Source organism: Colletotrichum gloeosporioides (assembly GCF_011800055.1).
Source record: "Colletotrichum gloeosporioides strain Lc1 chromosome Unknown consensus_7, whole genome shotgun sequence".
NCBI classification, from domain to species: domain Eukaryota; kingdom Fungi; phylum Ascomycota; class Sordariomycetes; order Glomerellales; family Glomerellaceae; genus Colletotrichum; species Colletotrichum gloeosporioides.
In genome coordinates this window covers 1,214,909-1,236,733 of record NW_025544652.1, presented here as the reverse complement: position 1 = coordinate 1,236,733, position 21,825 = coordinate 1,214,909, and the positions used below count along the sequence as shown (strand labels likewise).

The following is a 21,825-nucleotide window of genomic DNA, read 5'->3' as shown; positions in this document are numbered from 1 at the left end:
GCCTGGTGGTCGCAGTAGCAATGGAGAGGCAGGTTGGCTGGCAGTAGCGATACAGGCCCGCGCATACTTGGAATATACATATATCAGGCACACGGAGCGTGGGACCAGGACAACACAAACCAGTCGCGAGCCACATGGCCCGGCGAGCCAATGGCATCGCCGTTTCGACCAAGCTCGAGGCGCCGTGTCTCGCGGTGCAGGGGGTTCGAAAGGTCAAGAACGATGGCGGCCGGAGAAGGGTGGTCGAAGCGCAGGCTGGGCCTGATGCGTACAAGACAAGGCGGAACACATTGGCAAATAAACGGATGCTCAACATGATAATACCCAGAGCCGCTCGCTCAGCTCGGTCTGGTCTGGTTTCAACCGTCAACCCTCTTGATCGCTCGCCTCCTTGGAGGGAAGAGTTCGTCCGCAATGTAACTGGCATCAACATAAGCTTCAATGCCGTCGGATCATGAACCCCAGGCTCTCGTTTCATGCTGCCGCGTCTCGGCTAGTTCTGCTAATATATGAGCGCGCAGAGGGAATGCAAACCACAGAGCACGTCGCAACAGTTTGGCCTATTATTGAACATCTGTCTGGAGCTGGAGTCCATCCAGCATAGCCATATTCAAACACACATAACACCTAGAGAAGGGATCGTTCACCTGTCCGGACCCCCCCCTCCTCTGCGCAGCTTCGGTGCGTTGCTCGCACGGTAGTTGGTTTGCGCACGAGGATTCCCGCCTGCACCTAGCAGCAGCAGCAAGGCACACGCGGTAAGGTACTCGCTGCGATCCGCGGGCGGAGAGCTTATTAGATAGGGTGGCCGGGGATGTTTTGCGCCGCAGGTCACTACGAGGCAAGATTGGGCCAGGCCGTCATGTTACGGTTGTATGCGCTGGTCGGGGTTTCAAATGCGAAGCTGTTGCCGAATCATCTTCAAGAGAGAGACACGACATGGCAAGGAAGACGGCAGTCGTGGCCATCGACTAAGGTGTGTGTGTGTGTGTTTTTCTGTCGCATGCTGTGCGGATACATGGCAGCTGGCACTCCAGAATCTGATTTAACCAGCCCCTCCAACTGCTGCTCGCTGCGTTTGTTCAGATGTCGCCGTCGCCGCCTTTGCTTGGCTCGAGGAATCCCCACATCATGTAGACGCAAAGGTAACACTAACAGGAGTGGCAGCTCTCGTCTCGCGCTTTGCGACAGGATGGGATGGCATGGGCAACGACCGATGATGGATGGGGGGTTGTGGATCGCGCCCGCATCTTGTTGGTCTGCGGTTCGTCTTTAGGCTGGCTTCATTCTTTCTCTCTGCGTCCGCGGTGCGGAGAAGGGCAGCAGGTTGATGAACTGGCACTGGATAATGCAGGCCCCAACAAGTCGCTTCGCCAATCGGGAAGTTCAGAGGCATGCCGCACTCAAAGTACGGTGTGCAACACCTGGCGAGACTTTGCGCCCAGGCTCCAGATTCCCTCGCAGGGGTGAGCCATCTTTCCTGAACGCAGCCATCGGTCTTTGTTTTGCGTTACCTCGCAAGTTGGAGCTCCACTGCCACGTCGAGGTTTGGGAGGCTTGCTATTGGGAACTAAACATGGCTTCATCGAGGACCCTTTTTCTTTGCTAGTCTTCTGGTGGGATTGGAGAGGCGAAAAGGGCTTGATTCGAGTCGCATTCTGCGTGTCTGCCCAGTCGTTGCGGCCAGTCAACCCGATTAGCTCGTGGGCCCCGTCAAGATGGCATGGCATGCCATGCCATGCTCTGTTCATCCCACCACCAACGCGGCGGCGACACATTGAAGCAAGCACTGCAGTTGAGACCGGTCTTGCAGAGATGGACTCGACGTCGATTCGTTCTCGGCTCCCGCCAGCGAGCTGCGAGATTCTCGTCGCTTGACGGGCAGAGATGGACGGGTATGACCAAGTTAGCAGATGGAGCCTTGGTGCGCTGGATTCTGCCGGGAAGATCGGCGCCTGCCCGCGCATTTTGGCTTCAACGCATTTGGCGGAGAGTGAGTGAGTGAGCGAGTGAGCGGAGACGGCATCAGTCAAATTCTGCAACCCTGTGCGTCACACTCGACTTATTCTGTCTTCTGCGCATGGTTGGGCTACTTTCGCCACGCCACTTAGCCCCTCTCTCTGTGGACTCTCAAATCGATCCATAGCTTCTCCTACGAAGCGCGCATACAGGACGGGTTGCGCTCGCGCAAACACACACACACTCTCCCTCTTATGTTCGATGCGCTGTGGAAGACGAAGCTGTTGGCGGCGCGGCAAGTGTGGAAAGAAAGTTGCGACGACGTAGGGTCTTCCAGGGCAGCGGGCGTACCGTGCGCGAATTCTGGCTTTGCACTGCCGACTCTCCAGTTTTTGTGTGCTGCGACATGTTGCAGGGGGGTACGTTCGAAGCCGTCACATAGGTACGTGCTGAGGACTGGGGGGGAGCTTTCCTTCGAACTGCGCAGTGCGCTGCGCCCATCCCCAGACTGGCTGACTGTGACAGTTGATGATTGACGACGGTGGGATGGGACGATGCCCTATAATATAAAGCCAGCTGAGCCGTGGCCAATTCCAAAACATGGTCGCATGCTGGGTGAGGGTGTGCGACTGAACGGAATGGACATGTGTGTGTGTGTGTGTGTGTGTGTGTGTGTGTGCGATCGAGCAAGAGAATGCGCCGAAGCCAGTCAGATGGCGGCGCCCCTCCGTCCAGTCGTCGCCGGTTTTGCGCCATTGGTCTTGTGCCTGGGAGCAGAAGGTCATCCTAGCGCAGAGAAGCGAAGCGCAGCGTCGTGCGGGATTGCGGTGGTCGTATCCTGCCATGTCCGGCTTGCGTGGCGGCGGGCGGGTGATTGTCATTGAGGGGTGAAAAGGGAGCTGGTACGCCCATCATGCAGAGATATTAATTGCCCGCGCACATCCCGGCTGGTCCCTGACGACATGTCGCTTCCGTCATGCATTTGGCGAGAGGCATCGCCAACGTCGGAGGAGTCGCAACCCTTCCTAGAATCAACCCGATCAAAATAAACAAAGCAGAATGAATGCTTTAGGCGCATCGCGTTGCGCCAATGCGACTGGCCAGATGCGACGGCCTGCAAGACGGGTCTCTCGCTGCCTCTACCAATACCAATGCCGGTCGCAGGCTGTTGGGCCAGGCGCGTACGTCCAAATCCGTCGCAATAGTCGCCATATGCGCCAGGCGAGTGAGAAGGGGCGCCGGTCGTGAAAGAGGATCCAGCGCACAAAAGGGAAAAAAAAAACAGCGCCGGGGGTACGAAAGTTTTGGCGATGAGTCGCAACACTGACGATTCGCGGTGGATTCCCTTTGGTGCTGCGCAATACTGTTGCCGCGACCTGGACCTTGACCTTGACCTCCTGGCTATTTCTGCGCCCGAACCATCCACGTGACCACGTGGCGGGTTCGCGTTCGCCTCCTGGCGCGCTGGGGGGGTTTGGACCCTGGCGACTTTAATGATCGAAAAGACGACGGAATGGGGTCGGATCTAACGGAAAAATCACCCAAGGTTCTCAGAACCTATGGAAACGAATTTCAAAAGTCGATTGAAGGTAAGCATTGAGTTTTGCTGCTGCTATCGACCGAAGCTCCGAGTTGACTGTCATCCAGGAGACGCGACGAGGGAGGAAACTCAACATCATCTTCCATTTTGAGACTAGCGTCATTTCAACAGCTGTGGACCCCACTTATCACGACAGGGGTAGGAAGACCTGCCGAGACTTTGCCGAGCACTTGCAGCACGCACCTGCACCTGCACCTCACCATCAACGCCTCACTATGGCTTTTTGGGTTCGATTCACCTTGATACAATTCCTGTTCCTATCTCACAAAAGTTCTTGAATCTTGCATTCCCAAAATCCCGACATCTCTGTGACTCTGTTTCTTTTCCCTGCCCCATACAGAGTATTCCTCAAACAGTGCCCTGCAATCACCGAGATGCCTTCTGTTCTCACGGATGCCCATGTCGCAAACGCGGAAACAAGTCTCGTCCTCAAAGGCCACCGTCGGCTTTCGACCGCGTGCTCGATGGAATGTAGAACTTATGGTCATTGCGGCACCCTCAACAAGATGCTTCGTGGATTGCCCACGATCGGGTCGAGGAAATGTCCGGATGCATGTCCCTCTCTACCATATCGTTGGTGCAAGCCCCTGTTCTAAGGTGCCTTCACATTGCTGTCATCGCTCGTGTGTTCGTCATTGTAACTTGGAACAGCACTGTTGCTGTCGTTCTTATGCTGTGACATCTCCGTCACCTCAGACAAAGTCGTTACGTTGCCTTCACATAATTTTGCCATCCTCACCATCCTCATATCCACCACAGTCTCTCCAATTATTCATCGTCTTCCCCTTTCACAAGCACGTCTCTTCCGTGTGGTTTATTATTCCATCTGCGATGGCTCAAGTCTTCTCTGCCAATGACCTCCGTTACGCCCAGTAACGTGTTTCCGCTCAGCTTTATCTTCGCCTATTGCCTGCGACTGTCATAAGCAGGCATTGTCTTTGCGCCCGACTCGTTCAGAAACCAAAGCCAACTTTGCTGACAATAACGAGACTTGGGTGGGTCGTTTCCATTTTGTCGCCATTGTCTCCTTAACTCTGATGCTCTACGCTCTTGCTCTCTTTATTGTTGAATGCGACGTCGTTCTGCCCTTGTGGATGCCAAAATGAAACGAAAAAGTTGACGACAGGCGTTGTGGGCCAGGGGCGAACGATTCCGTACGGGGACTAATACTACACTCCCGCTCGCTTTCCCCGTAGCTGGATTCTGGCCTCTTGGTGGCGGTTGCTGATATACCGTCGATAATGTCGTTCTTTGTCCTTGATCTTGACTCGCAACGTTGACGCGTTTCGGAGGCGACCCGAGAACCTCGAATCGTTTGTTCGACGCCACGCGGCACGATAACCACGTTCCCCAGGCTTGGATGGGCTCCTCCTCCTCTGTGACCTTCGTTTTGGTTGATATTCGCCATCAAGGATCTTATTGAATATTCTGGGATTATTCACCGTTTGCGCCGTAAAGAATCGCCTTCGCATCTCTTGTGTGTCCGATGCGGCGCCAGGTTTCGGATATCTTCTGTCCACCCCAGCATGACACCCTGCCGCGTCAACTGAGCTTTCCTCAGTGAGCCCAAGGATCGTATCGTCAAGTTAGGTGAAAGACAGACGATGCAGCCGACAACTCAAGCCCGGAAGCTATCTCGTAGCGTCTATTCCCATGTGCCAGCCGCTGAAGACTAACGTGGGGCTGGGCCTTTGTCCTCGTCCTCGGACAGCCGATAAATCCAACGTTCCTCGTTTCACAGGCTCGATCAACAAAGAAAGGCGTTGGAGGCTCTTTGAAGGCAAAAAGGGGTTTTCTCATTCATTGTGCCTGCCAAGCGGCTTGTCATCCGCGGGCGTGGGCTCGGAGGATGTCGAGCATTAGGGCAAACAGAATGGCCATGCAAGCAAGAGCAAGCAAGCATCAACAAGTCACAATCACAACAACGGTTGGCCGGGGTTGGATGCAGGCAGGTCGGATGATATCACCGAAACGTCGTCTGAATACCAGTGTCTTGGGTCCGCATCGTGTTGCTCATTGACTCTTCCCCGGATTCGTTCATGCGCGTGTGTTGTGCGGTTGCGCAGAGACACCGGGGATGGGGCGCGCAAAACATTGAATTCACTGCGACTCTGCAGCCCCTCCGCCTGGAGATGAGCCCAGAAGTCTCCGCCCAGTGGCCGGCCAACGGCTAGCCCCACCTAAGCGAGCCAATCGCAAGACGCGCTTTGGGTGACGGGCTTCGCGTCGGTGGTGGGCAGCTGCGAAATATTTACAAAACAAGTAAACAGTCTGCATTCTGTCCCAAGGGTCGCTCCAACCTTACCTGGCTAGCAAGGCGGCTTTTTTTGGTCTTAATCCGCCCCGTCGCGGCAGTCACCACCATACAGTCTTTGGCTTGAGACCTTTTCTTCTCGTCCAGAGCTGTTTCCAAGCCTGCATATCTCCGTCCCTTCCACATCCCTCCCTCCCCCAACAGCCGGTCATTGTCGAGGCAGTCCGCCACCTCTGTTAAAGGTACCTCATAAACCAGACCGGCCCTCGCCCCTTCGTTATATCCCTATCTGTCGCAATATCCCTCATCCATCCCTTCACTCGATCCCGCCCAGCCGTCTTTTACTCTGCCGGCCGCAAATCGAGGACCGGACCTGCAGCAGCATAGGCAAAAGGAGCCGTTGGTGTTTACATGCTATCGGACGCAATTGTTCCCACGACATCCTCACCGGCAGCAGCTTCATAATACTTCCCACTGCCCCTCCCGGTTTCCGTCGCAAACAGAATAAAAAAACAAGCAGTGCTAGCCATCTCAAGCCAAGCAGCCGCAATGGACGCTAGAGTAAGTCACCGCCCCCCTTGCGACTCTCCCTCGTAGTCAGCGACCATCTTGCGAGGGACAGCTTCTTTGATTTGGTTATTCTATTGACTAACGTTCCTCAAAACAGCCTCAGCGCATCCGAGTCCACCCGGGTGGAAACGAAAACATCATCCCTTCGAAACAAGATTCCATACATCAGCGACACAAATCCACCGGCAACCTCCAGGCAATGCCTCGTAATGGCGCTCTCCAGGTCGCTGCGAAGCGCACCGCCTTCGGAGACGTCAGCAACACGGCCAAGAACCTCGCTGCTCTACCCAATGATAAGCTCCCGGGCAAGGGCAAGGTTGTCGACATTAACTACAACAAGGAGAATCCCACTAACGGCAAGGATGGATTCACCCGCCCTGCTCAGCGATCCACTGCTTTGGGCAACAAGGCTGCTGCTCCCCCTGTAGCGCAATGGAAGCAACCCAAGCTTGACGTGCGCAATGATGCGCAGCCAAAGCAGGTTGCGAAGCGGGCCTCTGTAGCCCACTTGGACGCTAGACCCTCGAAGAGCAAGCACATGGCACAAGACGCCACAGCAGAGTCAAGCAGACAGCCTCGACAGTACAAGTCCCAGCCTCAGCTTAAGAATGAGCCTGCGATGCACTTGCTGAGGCGCACCAAGAGCAAGCTGTCCACGACCTCGACACAGCCTGGAGCCACAACTGAATCTTGGAAGCCAATGGATGATGTGACCGAAGCTGCTTACGAGGATGCCGTCGAGCACATTGGCGATGAACAATACCACGGCCCATACAATAGGCGCTCCTTGGAGATTACTGAAAATGCCCGCTCCCTTGAGGTTGACTTCCAGGACGACAACGTCCCCGTCGACTCGGCCCTTGCTGCCCCCGTGCTGTCGGAGCCGGAGGAGTACTGGGACGAGGAAGAGGAGGAGGAGCTTTACGACGACCAGGGATACACGACTGCCCACTCGTACAAATCCCGGGGTGATCTCACCACTGGCGGCGCTACCACGGTGTTGGCTCCCAAGGTTACTGACAAGGTGCAACAAGAGTTGGAGACGGCCCGGGCCATTGTTGAGAGTACCCGTACCCAAGAGGAGGTCGACGACGAGATCTGGGATGTCTGTATGGTGGCAGAGTACGGCGACGACATTTTTGAGTACATGAGGGAGCTTGAGGTGCGTTCGACGGCGGCTATTTGCAATTGACGCTCAATGCTGACTGACTGTTGCGCAGATGAAGATGCTGCCCGACCCTCACTACATGGACCACCAAGCCGAGATCCAGTGGTCCATGCGCTCAGTCCTAATGGACTGGCTGATCCAAGTCCACCACCGATTCAGTCTCTTGCCGGAGACTCTTTTCCTCACGGTCAACTATATCGACCGCTTCCTTTCATACAAGGTTGTCTCTATTGGCAAGCTTCAACTAGTGGGCGCTACCGCTCTGCTTGTTGCCTCCAAATACGAGGAGATCAACTGTCCATCTCTGCAGGAGATTGTCTTCATGGTTGACAACGGCTACAAGATTGACGAGATTCTCAAGGCCGAGCGTTTCATGCTTAGCATGCTGAGCTTCGAGCTTGGCTTCCCTGGTCCGATGAGCTTTCTGCGAAGGGTTAGTAAGGCGGATGACTATGACCTCGAGACGCGCACGCTGGCAAAGTATTTCCTTGAAGTCACCATCATGGATGAGCGCTTCGTCGCCAGCCCTCCCAGCTTCCTCGCTGCCGCTGCGCACTGCTTGTCTCGACTGATCTTGAAGAAGGGCGACTGGGTGAGTTGACCGGTATAACTTCTGGAAATGAGCGCTGCTAACACAAGCCAGACCCCGGCACACGTTCACTACTCTGGATACACTTGGGCCCAGCTTAAGAATCTGGTCTCTATGGTTTTGGAATGCTGTTATAACCCCCGCAAGCACCACCTTGCCGTCTTTGAAAAGTACTCTGACAAGAGATACAAGCGTGCCGCTGAGTACGTTCAGGCGGAACTGGCCAAGGGCTTCACGCTACCATTCCGCTACTCCGTTGGCCGCGCATCGGCCTTCGACTTTGGCGACCTTGACAGCAACGCTGCCCATGCAAAGGCTGTCGAGTTCTCGGGCTAGTAGGACAATAGTACTCGATCAGCAACCGCGCATCGTGCGAGAGGGTTCTATTGGGGACACCAACGAGGCCCATGGCCCGACTCGACAAACTTTTTTTCTTCTGAACGATGTTGAATGCGACAACTGCCGCTGCTACTACTTTAATATCACGAACGGGTACGCGCACCCGACTCGACACGCAACGACTATTCCGGCAATGACGCGCAACTTTACTCAAAGCAATGTTTACGACCGGCGAGACGGTCTGTTGATGACTTTGGACGATGTGACGATATCCACGACTGGTTTTCGGCTTGATAGCCTTTCATTTCTTTCGGTTGGCCCTCGTCGATTTGCGTTTCATCCGAGTCCAGCATGTTTACGGCGTTAGGTGGGATGATTCCCCTAGAAGGCAAGGCATACAGATGCAATGGGCGTGGCTTTCAGGAGCAAACCAGAACCACCAAAAGCAACCGAGAAAGGCAGCAGGGAGTGGCATAGATGATGGAAAGGCAAAGATTATGGGATTAGCTGCCTCAGGGGTTTTTGGAACGAGGCACCACTAACTTGTGTATGAGTTATAATTCTTTTGCAAAGGGAATTTGCATTTTCTATGTACTGTTACAGTTGAGCCAGAGCTTAGCTGACAAAGGCCAAGGAGGCGGCGTCTCGGTAGTTGGTTCAGTATTGAGGCAATGATCATGGTATCTTGAGAAAGACTCTGGGTGATGCGATGCCAATTGCTATGTTTTTTTTGTCTCGCGTCTTGTGTATGCGTTTTCTTCTGAGAAGCGTACCATCCCTTAGCCGAACGAAGGTGCCTCAAAGTAGGAGCTCCCTTCCTTGTTTTGAGGTACCTAGATGAGATGTGCTAAAGCTAACGTCCCCGAGCTCCGCATCCCTGGTTCGGGCCCGGGCAGGTGGCTGGGGGGTTCTCCAAGTGGCACATGCGCCTCCAGAGCTCCGCATGTCAATTGATGTGATGATTGGCCAATAGCACGAAGCTCCATCTAATGGAACACTTCCAGGCCACGCCGCAGCCCGCAGGTATCTCGCCTTCTCCAGTGGATCAAGTCGTGTGAGGCCACATTGCTGATTCAACCGTGGGCGCACACTCTACTTTTTCCGTCCCGTCGCCTGCCAAAGTGACACCTCAGCACTCGCAGCGACACGGTCTGTATTGGGTAGGTTCTTCCCCCTTTGGCTCGCATCTAATTCTTCTCCTCCATCTCTTCTTTCCCTTTCCCTCCCCCACCCTTGATCATTGATTGCGATTGTTGACTTGGTCAAGTCGCATTCAATTGTTGCTTGTTGTCGCTGCCGCTACCCGTCATCCACCATGGTCTACTTCAAGTCGTCTCTTCTGGCCCTCCTGGCCCTGCCCATCCTTGGCGCTTTCGCTGCCGAGGAGGCGCCTCCTGTGAGTTCACGACTCAAGAGTCGCGCCGCCATTGCCTTTCGCCTCTAATCATGTGCAGGTCGACACCGATGCCACCGCTCCGGTTCTGAAAGCCGACATTGCCGCTACGTTCCCCGAGGCTGATATCTTTGGCGTCAAGCTCGTCAACGGTCGTCCCACTAAGGCCGTTATCGAGTTCACCAACCATGAGGACTCTCCAATTCAGGTCGCCATGGTCGGTGGTCTTCTGACTACAACCCAGGAGTTGGCTGAGAATGCTCATCCCAGCGATGCCATCCTCCGCAACCTCACGTCTGCGCGCTACGACCTGACCGTCGAGGCGGGTGACAAGAAGGCTGTTCCCTACTCCTTCGCTCTCGACATGCAGCCCCAGGATGTTCTTCTTCAGCTCGTTGCCGTTGTCAGCAACTCCAAGGGCGATATCTTCCAGGTCCAGGCCTACAACGCCACCGCTGCCGTTGTCGAGCCTCCCACCAGCATCTTCGATCCCCAGATGTAGGTTGGCCCCTAGGCTGCGCGTCAATTGACATACGCTGACACCTAAATAGCATCTTCCTCTACCTCTTCCTGACCGGTGCCTTTGCTGGTACCCTTTACTTCGTTTACAAGACCTGGATCGAGGCCCTCTTCCCCCAGGCCAAGAAGGCCAAGACCGCTAAGAAGGTCCGCCAGGTGAACGTCACCGTCCCCTTGGCTGAGGCAGACACTACCACTATTGCCTCCTCCACCGGCAAGGACTTTGACGAGAGCTGGATTCCCGAGCACCACCTCAACCGACCCGTCGCCAAGCGCGTCAAGAGCGGTGCCAGCGGCAAGGTCAAGACCAAGGTTGCCGAGTAGGATGACGGCAAACCTGCGCGCACCATTCGCCGTACTAGGCGGGCATGAGCAAGACCACATGTCGTGTATGTCCATGAACGACTAGCGGAGATGTCTAGATGGGACGAAATGAAGCCCACAAGATACTCCTTGTATGACACTAGGAAGGACGAAACAAAAGCATTGTATCATAATAGCACGCTGGGCCTGATGCCAACGTTCAGTGCAGTGTAAAAATTACCAACAAAGCTTGTCGTTGCCTGGAACAATGAAAACCAAGTTCTTGCCCAATATTGCGGCCGACATAATGCCACACAGACTGTCAATGTTTCCTAGCTATAGACGCCAAATTGGTCCGCCCTGCTCGCTACTTCTATGAAGAGCACAACCTCTTTCCGGTTTCCAGTCGCTGCATACATGAAATACCACAGGCGGCATAGCTCAAGAGAAGTATCTCACTGACACAAAAAGCAAGCATGCCACCGTGCCGAGATCGCATGATTCTGTACGAATCCCTGTTTCAAACTATGCTTTTCGCGTACGCATCGTTGTTGCTAAATTACTGCATTCGCGATCGGCGCATCCACCTGGAATACTTGATTGACGTGGCCAGTTCAGTCGGAGTCGAGACAGGCAATTAGCGAAGTGTGTCGTGGGAACACAGCTCTTTTCTTCTGTCCTTTATGTGTAGATGAAGGTTTGCAGCATGTACTCCAAGAAGGCGAGCTGCAGATGGCGGCAGGGGACCTTCCAAAGGCTCAGCACGTCCGGGGAACTACCCGGCGTTTAGCCAAAGAGCTCTCCACCACGACGCACCCAAGCTGGGGCCTTTTGGAACTAGCGGCTCTCTACCCCGGAGCGTGTCCCCTAGCTTCAGCGACGCCAACACGCGCTGCAGCGCGCTTTTTCCCGCGCTGGTCTAACAGCTGCAAGGTAAGGTACCTACCTACCTACCTGAGCTGCTGCACACAATTGGAGACGCCAAACCATCAAACCTCCTTCCCCGTTCTCTCCTTCTCTTCCGTTTTTTCCCCCTTCCCTCAACACAACTAACTCACCAATTCCCTCTTACTCACCACGGACGAACGGCTGCACGACGGATTGAACAAACGTCGCACTTTCCTCGTCTTTCGTATTTGGTTTTTTCTTTTCTTTTGGCATTTTTAAGTCACTTTTCTTCCATTGATTTCTCGACCGTTTACACATACCAAAACACGCGATGGCGCCTACGACTGAGGAGCCCGTCAAGCGCGGCCGCGGCAGACCACCCAAGGTCCCTGGCGAGAAGAAGGTGTACGTTCCCACAGGCCGTCCTCGCGGTCGCCCCAAGGGAAGCGGAGGCGTCAAGAAGGCCACGACGCCGAAGAAGCCCGCTGCTTCGACCGGCAGAGGCCGTGGCAGGCCCAAGAAGGACGCCGTCGAAGCTGCCGTCGCTGAGGCCTCCGAGACCCCCGCGAAGAGCGTCACCCCTGGCCGTCGCGGTCGCCCTCGCAAGTCCGACGCGTCCGCCGGCGCCCCGACCCCTAAGAAGGAGACTAAGAAGAAGGGCCGCAAGAGCGACGCCTCCACGAAAGACAAGGAGGAATCCCCTGCGGCAGAGTCGTCTTCATCCGAAGAGGAAGGTTAGCTCGACCTCTGCTTTTTTCGCAAAAACGCGCATACATACACACGTCTGCCCCCTTTTTGTTCCCGCCGACTGGCCAAAGTGGAAAGACGTTGGCTCACTAATGCGCAGCCAAGGACCTTGAAGATGCCGGCGTGAAGTCGCCCTCGAACGCTGAGGACTCTGCCGAGGAGGTGCGTCCCTCCCCCTGGTCACGGATGATGGGAGGATTTTTCGGCTGACCGCTATTACCATACAGTAAACGGATGAACGGGGCAATGTACTTCTACACAAGGCTCTAGGGATTTGGTCTAAGGGTTTCAAAAGACACGAAAGGCGTTGGGGTATCGCTTCCGAGTTTGCTCAGACATGGTGTCGAGGTCTTTTTCTTCCTCCGCCCGCGGATCGCCAGGCACACGAGAGTTCGACCATTACCGAGATACCATTATTTGCTGAATACAAGACTATTCTATCTGCAACTCTCCTTCTAAGGCTGGGTTCCGCCATGCTTGCTAGCTGGGGAACCGATATAGCTTCTCATGCATGATGCTGCTTGCTATCTGCTCCTTTGCTACTGCCTCTAGTGAATTCATTCCTTTTTCCATTCGGCAAACTCGACGGCGAGATGCTCCTTGAGCCTTGCGAATTGGTTCCCAAAGTTTTGACCGCACCTCCAGCACGTAAAGTCCCTCTTCAAGAGGTCTCCCGCGCGACCAGGGTGGTCGGGTGGTAGCGGGAAATCGGCAACGTCGATCAGGAAGGGAGTGTTGAAGGAATTGTAGTGCTTGCGGTGCTTCAGGCAATCCGAGTACATGTCGCGTGAGAGGACATGGACGTGCAGATGGTTCATGCTGGGATGTGCGTGTACTCCTGTCATGACCTCAGCTTGCCAGTCACGGCCTTTGGGCAAATCATCGCCCTCAGGCTCGACAACGCCATTCAGGACGGCCTCACGCGCCGCCTCGGCTTCGCTGCCTTTCCCGAATCGCCGCTGCAGCTCCTTGGCCACTAGCTCCTTCAGCTTGAGGACTTCTGCTTGTACCGACGCGAGAAAATCGGCGTCGTCGAACGCTTCGAAGGGGTGGAGGAGATTGTGCGCCGGTGATCGGGGAAGCAGGAGTGTGTGAACGCTGGCCTTGGGATAGAGATCGTTGATCGCGACGAAGTCGTCATTGTGATATATCACGCGGGAGGGCGGGTGAGAGGCTGGATCGTCGATGTAGACGCCGAGACCGTCTCGGGCTTTGTACGATCTCCCGCGCGATGCTTTTGGTTTCTCGACTGCGCGTTCCGGTTTGCGCTTTCGGGTCATAAGCTCCGTGACTGTGCGAGATCATGTCAGTACGGCGAGCCAGAGTTCGGAGCATGGAGTTCAAGACGCACAGGCGTTCTTCGGGGCCTTTGGGGCCGCAGCGGTCCCTTGGATCTCGTCCTGGGTGATGGCATCCTCTGGATCAGAGGATGTCCCGGCCATCATTGCAGGTATGAAAGTAGGAGTTCAGGTTCGAGACCACAGAAAGACTGGCTTCGCTCCTCGCCAAAGCTGTCGCTTCAGCCTTCCATCCTCAACAGAGTCACGGCCGGTGCTGGTGACTCACGCGTATATCAAGGCTGCAAATATGGTATGCCTACGCGAACGCGCCACGGAGCCCGCTGCCTCTCACCAACAGCGAAAGTTAGGCTCAGGAACAGAAGATGGAGAAGGGATTGGGGAAGTCGGCAGGTTTACCCACAGCGGGGTAGCTGCAGGAGCAGCCGTGCTCCGCCCTACGGCGCTCGCCATCATTCTCTCGGGGCGCCAAGGTCACTGAGCGCCCACTGCATGCCGTCTCTGCAACCGCCGCTGATGCAGCTTCACCAATCAGCGACACCTCTGGGCGAAACAAAAATTCCCGACATCTCTTCACTCGGCGCTGCCAATCGCGCCAGTCACTCACTTGCATTCTCGACCCTTCATCGGAACGCCGCCTTGCATGGCTGACAACGCCTCAGCCGAAAACTGAGCGACTTACCGACGACAATGGTCAAGAAAGGCAAAGGAAAGGACAAGGCCACCGCGCCGACCCCAGCAGCACAACCTGCTGCTTCATCGGCCAAAGACGGCGCCAAGGGAAAGAAAAATGGCGGCCCGTCTCCTATGGAGCAGGCTGCTGGGCCTGTGGCTGGGAAACCGACTGTGAAGCAGATCATTGGCGGATCGTCCTGGACCGGAAAGCTGCCAGTGAACCTTTTCAACGAGTTATGCCAGAAGCAACAGTGGGAGAAGCCAGTCTACGATGTCCGGAAAACCCCTGAAGGTTACGCTTGCTTCGTGACTATTGCTGCGAAGGACCTGAAGACTCGGGAGTTGACGACCTTGGATCCTTTCAAAATCCATCCGGACTTCAAGCATTTAGTCACCAGACCTACCGCGCTGGAGGCGAGGCACTGTGCCGCCACCTATGCCCTCTTCAGAGTGTGTAGCATGCAGAATAAGCACACCGTGCTTCCCCCCGACTACAAATCTCTGTGGAAAGATTTTCAAGAAATCAAGAAGCAAGACGTGAAGGACGGCAAGGCTTGGATGTACGATGCGGACCCGTTCAAGACACTCAAGGACCGACAAGACGCCAAAGCCGCCGCGGAGAAGAAACGAAAGGAAGCTGAAGCAGCCAAGGAGAGGGCAAAAACCAGGCCGGGCGCATCAAGCCTGGTTATTGGCAATGGTCCTGGCGGAGCGAATATGATGAAGGGATGGACCGAAGCTCCCAAGATTGAAATGGGCAAGCGCTCGAGGACACAGATCGAAGCTCTCATTCAGAAATACGTCGTCTGGAATCCCAACAAGGTCCAAATGTCTGCTGCCATGCGGAAGAGCATCATTGATGAGCTAAGCAAGCTGGCATTCAGACGGAGCCATGTGGAAGAAGCAACGGAAATCTGTAAAGACCGCGAAGAGACCCTCGAGTGGCTGTTGATTCACGTTCCCGAGGATGATTTGCCACCGTGGGCACTGCCTGAGAGCTACGCGGCAGGCATCTCGGTTGCTTCGATGGACCTCAAGAAGGAAGCCGCAATCAAGCGTCTGTCTGAGTCGGGCTACGCCCTCGACTTGTGTGCGCGTGTCTTCGAGGAGGCCGGCAACAGCGAGGCTGGAGCGGCTGAAATGCTGCAACAACGCCTCGTCGGACAAGTCTCAGCAGACGTGCCTATGAAGACAGACGATCTGCTGTATCCAGGTATGACTGCTGAGGAGCTTTGGGAAGATGAAGTGGCTGCCATGGAGTCGTCTTTTGGCGACCACTTCAAAAAGATTGACCCCGACATCATCCAAGTCAAGCTGGAGTCAGTAAAAAACGGGAACAAGTCTGTTGATGCTGCTATCAGAGTGCGAAAGTCACCTAATTACCCTGCCCAGCTTGTCTTTTCCGTCGTTGCCCAGCTACCAGCACAGATCAAGCTGTCCATCATTAAGCAAAGCATTGCGTATCTGGACGAGTCGTATCGCGAGGAGCCTATGAAGATCTTTGTGGCCGTTGACTGGATCCAGCAAAACATCAACGACATCATAGAACGACCTGGAAAGTTGCTCGATATTGCTGCTGTTGCTTCAACTGCTTCGGAGGTCCCGAGTGAGTCTCGGCCTCGCAGAACTGGACCTCGATCCCAGCGGCCCCCGAAGCCGATTATGTGGAAGCCGGATCCTCGAACCCGTGAGGAGTGGCTCAGAAGACAGGAGGATCCGTCATGGCAGAAGATGATATCCAAGCGAAAGACACTGCCAGCCTGGCAAGTTCAAGAAGATATCGTACGCATCGTGGATGAGAACCACGTTACGATCATCAGTGGCGAAACTGGTTCAGGAAAGTCAACGCAGTCAATGCAATTCATCCTGGACGAACTATACAGCAGAGGCCTGGGAAACTGTGCCAACATGCTCGTCACGCAGCCCAGAAGAATCTCTGCACTTGGTTTGGCAGACCGTGTAGCAGAGGAGCGGTGCACCAGAGTCGGAGATGAAGTTGGATACGCCATTCGTGGAGAGAATCGCAGAAGCAACCAGACTCGTATAACGTTTGTGACGACTGGTGTGCTTCTCAGGAGACTGCAAACATCCGGCGGCCGTATTGAAGACGTCATTGCCTCTCTTGCAGATGTCAGTCACATTGTCATTGACGAAGTCCACGAACGCAGCTTGGATACAGATTTCCTTCTGACCATTGTGAGAGAGGTCTTGAAGACGCGAAAGGATCTCCTGAAGTTGGTGCTCATGAGTGCTACGTTAGACGCCGCGTCTTTCAAGAACTACTTCACCTCACAGGGTCTCAGCGTCGGCTTGGTAGAAATCTCTGGCAGGACGTATCCCGTCGAAGATTACTACCTCGACGATATCATCGGTATGACGGGTTTTGGCGGCGATGTTGGCGACTTTGATGACGCGCGAGGCGACTCGATGGGCAAGACCATTCAGAAGCTGGGCGCTCGTATCAACTACAGTCTCCTCAACGACACAGTGAGAGCGATCGACTCGGAACTTTCCTACGCTCAGAAGGCGGGAGGAATTCTCGTGTTTCTGCCCGGTGTCGCGGAAATCAACCAGACATGCAGAGCACTCCAGTCGAACTCCTCATTGCATGTGCTCCCCCTCCATGCGTCTTTGGAGACGAAAGAGCAGAAACGCGTATTTGCTGCACCACCAGGAGGGAAGAGAAAGGTCGTGGTCGCTACAAACGTTGCCGAGACATCTATCACCATCGACGACATCGTTGCTGTGATTGATAGTGGCAAGGTGAAGGAGACCACCTATGATCCTGTTAATAACATGCGGAAGCTCGAGGAGAATTGGGCCTCCCAGGCAGCATGTAAACAGCGCCGTGGTCGTGCAGGTAGAGTTCAAGCTGGCAAATGCTACAAGCTCTACACACGAAACCTTGAGCAACAAATGGCAGAACGACCAGAGCCTGAGATCAGGCGAGTGCCTCTGGAGCAGATGTGTCTTTCAGTTCGTGCCATGGGTATGAGGGACGTGGCTGCATTCCTTGCCCGGTCACCCACTCCCCCTGAAAGCACTGCCGTTGAAGGAGCAGTCAAGCTTCTGCAAAGAATAGGCGCTATGGATGGGGAAGAAATGACCGCCTTGGGCCAGCAGCTCGCCATGATTCCTGCAGACCTTCGATGCGCGAAACTCATGGTTTATGGCGCCATTTTTGGATGTCTGGATGATTGTGTGACTATTGCGGCCATACTCAGCACCCGCAGTCCGTTCCTGTCACCTTCGGAGAGGAGAAATGAAGCGAAGGAGGCGCGAATGCGGTTTTCGAAGGGCGACGGTGATCTTCTCACCGATCTCGAGGCTTTCCGGCACTGGGAACAGATGAGATACGACGGCGTAGGCCAGCGGCAACTGCGGTCTTTCTGCGACGAGAACTTCCTCTCGTACCTGACGCTCAATGATATCTCGGCTACGCGGATGCAGTACTACTCAGCCCTTCGAGAGATTGGCATTGTCGCAGCAAAGGATGCCAATTCTTCGCAAAGCCAGAGCAGATCCGGAATGACGCTACTCCGCGCGCTCACGGCTTCAGCGTTCAGCCCGCAAATCGCGCGTATCCAATATCCTGACAAGAAATTCACTAGCACGGTTTCAGGCGCCAAGGAGTTGGATCCCGAGGCACGAATGATCAAATACTTTTCGCAAGAGACTGGGCGGGTGTTTGTGCACCCAAGCAGTACGCTATTTGACAGCCAGGGATTCTCCGGTAACGCAACGTTCATGTCTTACTTTACCATGATTTCTACAAGCAAGACATTCATTCGAGACCTCACACGTAAGTAACCTGCGCTTCGGGCGCTTCGAATACATCTTTACTAACCTCCCTTAGCTTTCAACTCCTATACCCTGCTCTTGTTCTCGGGAGCAATCACACTGGATACCCTAGGAAGAGGCTTGATAGTTGATGAATGGGTGCGGCTCCGAGGCTGGGCGCGACTAGGGGTCCTGGTATCGAGGCTTCGGGGTATGGTTGATGACGTTATTGCGCTGAAGATTGAGAATCCAGGACTGGACCTGACAGACAACGAAGTTATTCAAATGGTTGGAAAGCTGATAGAGTTGGATGGGCTAGACGCATGATAGATGACGGCGCAACGGCTTGACAAGGAATCAGATACGGACATGATATAGAATAGAAATGATCTCTGGGGAGCTCACTGAGAAAATAAAAGCAAGGGTCCAGTTACTGCGCATTTCGACACAGCTTCGACGTGAGCCTCGACGTCAGTTGTTAAGCTTTCGCATCTATAAGATCCACCATATCATTTCCGTGATACCAACTGTCGTCACCTAGCCCACTCTTGTGAAAATTTCTGCCTCCCGCGGTACGCGTCCGCTGGCGCATACGAATAAGTGAAAAGCCTGCCTGTCATGTTTCCAAAGTACACTGATACGTCTCGGGTCTCTGGGTCGAACAAACGGACGTTGGTTGGGTCCCTTGGGATGGTGCATTAAGTTCCTGGTGATCAGCGACCGGGGTGCAGGCCGGGGGGACGCGGGGTAGCTCGGCATCCAATGGCTGCTGCCCTCCCTGCTGCACTGAGAGAGGTGAGGGACGGGAGGGAGAGGTGGGTGGTGACCAAACCATAGCACCTCCCCCAATTCTGCAACGGACTTTGCACACGCAACACACGCACATCAACAGAGCTCGTGCGTTTTCCTCTCAACAGGATCGTCCGCACCTGTCTTCTCCCAACCGCACATGACAACGGCGCCAAATATAACTGTCCGGATGGCCTCAACGAGCCGATCGCAATTCCGACGCTTCTGATCCTCTTCCTTCTTTCTTGTCGAAATCTAACTTTAACTTTGGCGACTTCCCGGCTGAGCCATGAAGCTTACCACGCCATATGCGCAATGGGCCTCCTTCGTCATTCTTGCGCCGCCGACCGTCCTGGCGGCAGTGCGCCCGCCCTTCATCAATCCGGATTCCCTCCCCAAAGAGCCCGTCTTTAGAGGTCCTTGGGAGCGATTTGTGAAGGCACCAGAAGATAAGACTTACATCGTCCCGTCCCGCATCTGGGATGTTGAGGGCAACATCACGACATCCCACCGGCCGGTGGAAGTTGGGGCGGCCGCGGCGCATGCCTTGGAACACGGCATCACAATCGGTCCCGGCGGCTTGCTGACGCTCGAATTCGAGGAAAACATCTCTGGACGGTATCCACTACTCACGTCTCTCCCACCAGTGAAGTCTTCCGGCTAATTTCTGTCTCCCTACAGTGTCTGTTTCGATGTTTCCTCCATAGGCAACGACCCCGAGATCTTCCTGGCATACTCCGAGTCCTCTCTGTTCGCCGGACCGCTCCCGGACACCACGACCGAGCAACGAGAACGAGACCTGCCCCTACATTTTGAGTTCGACGGTAAGACCGGCACCGTATGCGTAGGGAAAGACTTTGTAAGGGGTGCCTTCAAGTACCTCACTTTGCGAATGCCGGAATATCCAGTTCTGCCAGATGAAGTCATTGTAAGGCAAGCTAGAGATGAACAGGCCGTGCTGGGAGGCGATAAGGCGCCTTTTGACCCTGCCGACAGGAACCCGTATGACAAGCCGTGGGTGACGCTTATGGGTCTCTGGGTGAACTGCACCGCATTTCCTTCCCAATCCAATGGTCGGGCCTATTCAGGATACTTCCACAGCTCTAGCAACATGCTCAATCGGATCTGGTACGCTGGTGCATACACGCTTCAGCTGTCTACCATCGATCCCAAGGAAGGATCAGCAATCATCGACTATAACCGTAATGTTGACCACAACGAATCTCCGACTGGGTCTTGGTACTCCAATTTCACCGTCGCAAACGGGACAGCGGTAACGACGGACGGTGCAAAGCGCGACCGCATCGTCTGGCCAGGCGACATGTACATTGCCGTGCCGGGAATTGCCATGAGTACATACGACATGGTTGCGGTGCGCAATGCTCTCGATGTGATCTATGATCACCAGTATCAAGACGGGTCACTGCCGTGGGCGGGTCCTCCCCTGGGGTTTCGTGGAGAGTTTAGTGATACATACCACTTACACACTCTGCTGGGCACGTACAACTACGTCAAATTTTCTGGAGATGTCGAGTGGCTTGCAAAGCGCTGGCCAAATTACCTTAAGGCTCTCAATGTGAGCATCGACAAGGTCGACCACACCGGTCTTATGCACGTCACCAGCGGCGCCGACTGGCTGCGCCCCGGCATGACAGGCCACAATCTCGAAGCCAGCGCCATCCTTAGCACGGTCTTGGGTAAGAGCGTCAAACTGGCTAAATGGCTCGGAGACGACAGCCCAGCGGCGCGGCCTCATGGGGTATGGACAGGACTGCGTATCGTCATGAATGCCGGACTCCAGCAGCTGTTCTGCAAAGACACAGGTCTTTACTCCGATAACATCGGCAGACGAAGCTGTAGGGGTCCAGAGCACACCGACCCCCAGGACGGCAATAGCTGGGCCCTAATCTCAGGTGCGACACACTACTCCCGGGGGTTGGAAGTCTCTCGAAGCCTACAGGCGCGGTGGACCAAGCATGGCGCTCCTGCCGTTGAGTTTCCCAACGTCATTTCGCCTTTTGTATCTTCATTCGAGCTCCTCGCACACTCCGCCGCCGACAACCACGATGCGGCCGTGGAGCTGATGCTACTTGAGTGGTCATACTTGCTCGAAGGACCCGGATTCACAAATTCGACGCTTGCTGAGGGATTCCGCGTTGACGGCGGCGTACAGTACCCTGCGTATTGGTCGGCTGCTCGCAATTCTCACTGCCATGGCTGGTCTTCGGGTCCTACGTCGGTTCTGACAAGCGAGATTCTGGGTATTCAACTGCTCGCCCCGGCAGGGACGGAATGGACTGTTCGGCCGCATCTGACGAAGTGGCTCGGCTTTGCCAGAGGCGGTTTTGCAACTACTCAGGGGGTTTTTGAAGTTAAGTTGAGCCGTGTGGTGACATCCACATCTTCATCGGCCAGCTACCAACAAAAGAGGCGCCGCGGGCAGGTTATTGAGATCACTGCACCAGATCACACTACCGGTACCTTCGAGTGGGTTCCGTCGTCCACAAAGATAGACGTCGAAGGAGGTCGGACGACGGCGTGGGTTGCCTGGGAGGACGACGGGCAGACACCCGGCTCAAAGGGCGTTGTAGAGCAACTCGACGTTGCCCTGGCCCGCGTTGATCCCCCGAGCGAGGAGGAGTGGCACAGGCAGAGCTTCATCTACCGCGACGACACACGGTTAGTCTATGACGAGTCGTTCCGTGAACCCAAGGTCGCCGATCGGGATGCCGGTGTGGTAGACTGGGATGCGCTGGAAGCAAACTACGTCAAACCCCTGACGGAGATGTTTAAGGTTTAGGGGACCTTCGCGCCCTCTTGTGTATAAGTACCGAGTGTCCCCTTGTTTTCGGTTTGGGCAAGTCTTTGCGCTCTTTTGGACGGTATCTGTGAAGTGTTCCAAAACAGAAAAAGGACTATGGTAGGACTTTAATGTGTGTACGGCTGGTATGGCT

General features: G+C 54.9%; 6 protein-coding genes across 6 annotated transcripts; 5 read left to right on the top strand and 1 right to left on the bottom strand.

The window, feature by feature from the left end:
- Positions 1–6,362: 6,362 nt before the first annotated feature.
- GCG54_00001752 (G2/mitotic-specific cyclin-4) lies at positions 6,363–8,476 on the top strand (the record flags this gene model as incomplete). Its single annotated transcript, XM_045401856.1, has 4 exons — positions 6,363–6,374; positions 6,481–7,545; positions 7,604–8,143; positions 8,195–8,476. The coding sequence occupies 4 exons, from the start codon at positions 6,363–6,365 to the stop codon at positions 8,474–8,476; spliced, it is 1,899 nt and encodes a 632-aa protein (XP_045270585.1).
- A 1,318-nt stretch (positions 8,477–9,794) lies between these two features.
- On the top strand, positions 9,795–10,715 carry GCG54_00001751 (uncharacterized protein; the record flags this gene model as incomplete). The annotated part of the gene is made up of 3 exons (XM_045401855.1): positions 9,795–9,875; positions 9,934–10,370; positions 10,424–10,715. 3 exons carry the CDS (start codon positions 9,795–9,797, stop codon positions 10,713–10,715), a joined length of 810 nt encoding a protein of 269 aa, XP_045270584.1.
- A 1,198-nt stretch (positions 10,716–11,913) lies between these two features.
- On the top strand, positions 11,914–12,539 carry GCG54_00001750 (uncharacterized protein; the record flags this gene model as incomplete). The annotated part of the gene is made up of 2 exons (XM_045401854.1): positions 11,914–12,316; positions 12,430–12,539. 2 exons carry the CDS (start codon positions 11,914–11,916, stop codon positions 12,537–12,539), a joined length of 513 nt encoding a protein of 170 aa, XP_045270583.1.
- A 347-nt stretch (positions 12,540–12,886) lies between these two features.
- GCG54_00001749 (Aprataxin-like protein) lies at positions 12,887–13,771 on the bottom strand (the record flags this gene model as incomplete). Its single annotated transcript, XM_045401853.1, has 2 exons — positions 12,887–13,620; positions 13,681–13,771. 2 exons carry the CDS (start codon positions 13,769–13,771, stop codon positions 12,887–12,889), a joined length of 825 nt encoding a protein of 274 aa, XP_045270582.1.
- Positions 13,772–14,317: 546 nt separating this feature from the next.
- GCG54_00001748 (putative ATP-dependent RNA helicase ucp12) lies at positions 14,318–18,409 on the top strand (the record flags this gene model as incomplete). The annotated part of the gene is made up of 2 exons (XM_045401852.1): positions 14,318–18,104; positions 18,159–18,409. The coding sequence occupies 2 exons, from the start codon at positions 14,318–14,320 to the stop codon at positions 18,407–18,409; spliced, it is 4,038 nt and encodes a 1,345-aa protein (XP_045270581.1).
- A 751-nt stretch (positions 18,410–19,160) lies between these two features.
- GCG54_00001747 (uncharacterized protein) lies at positions 19,161–21,671 on the top strand (the record flags this gene model as incomplete). The annotated part of the gene is made up of 2 exons (XM_045401851.1): positions 19,161–19,489; positions 19,553–21,671. 2 exons carry the CDS (start codon positions 19,161–19,163, stop codon positions 21,669–21,671), a joined length of 2,448 nt encoding a protein of 815 aa, XP_045270580.1.
- Positions 21,672–21,825: the final 154 nt, after the last annotated feature.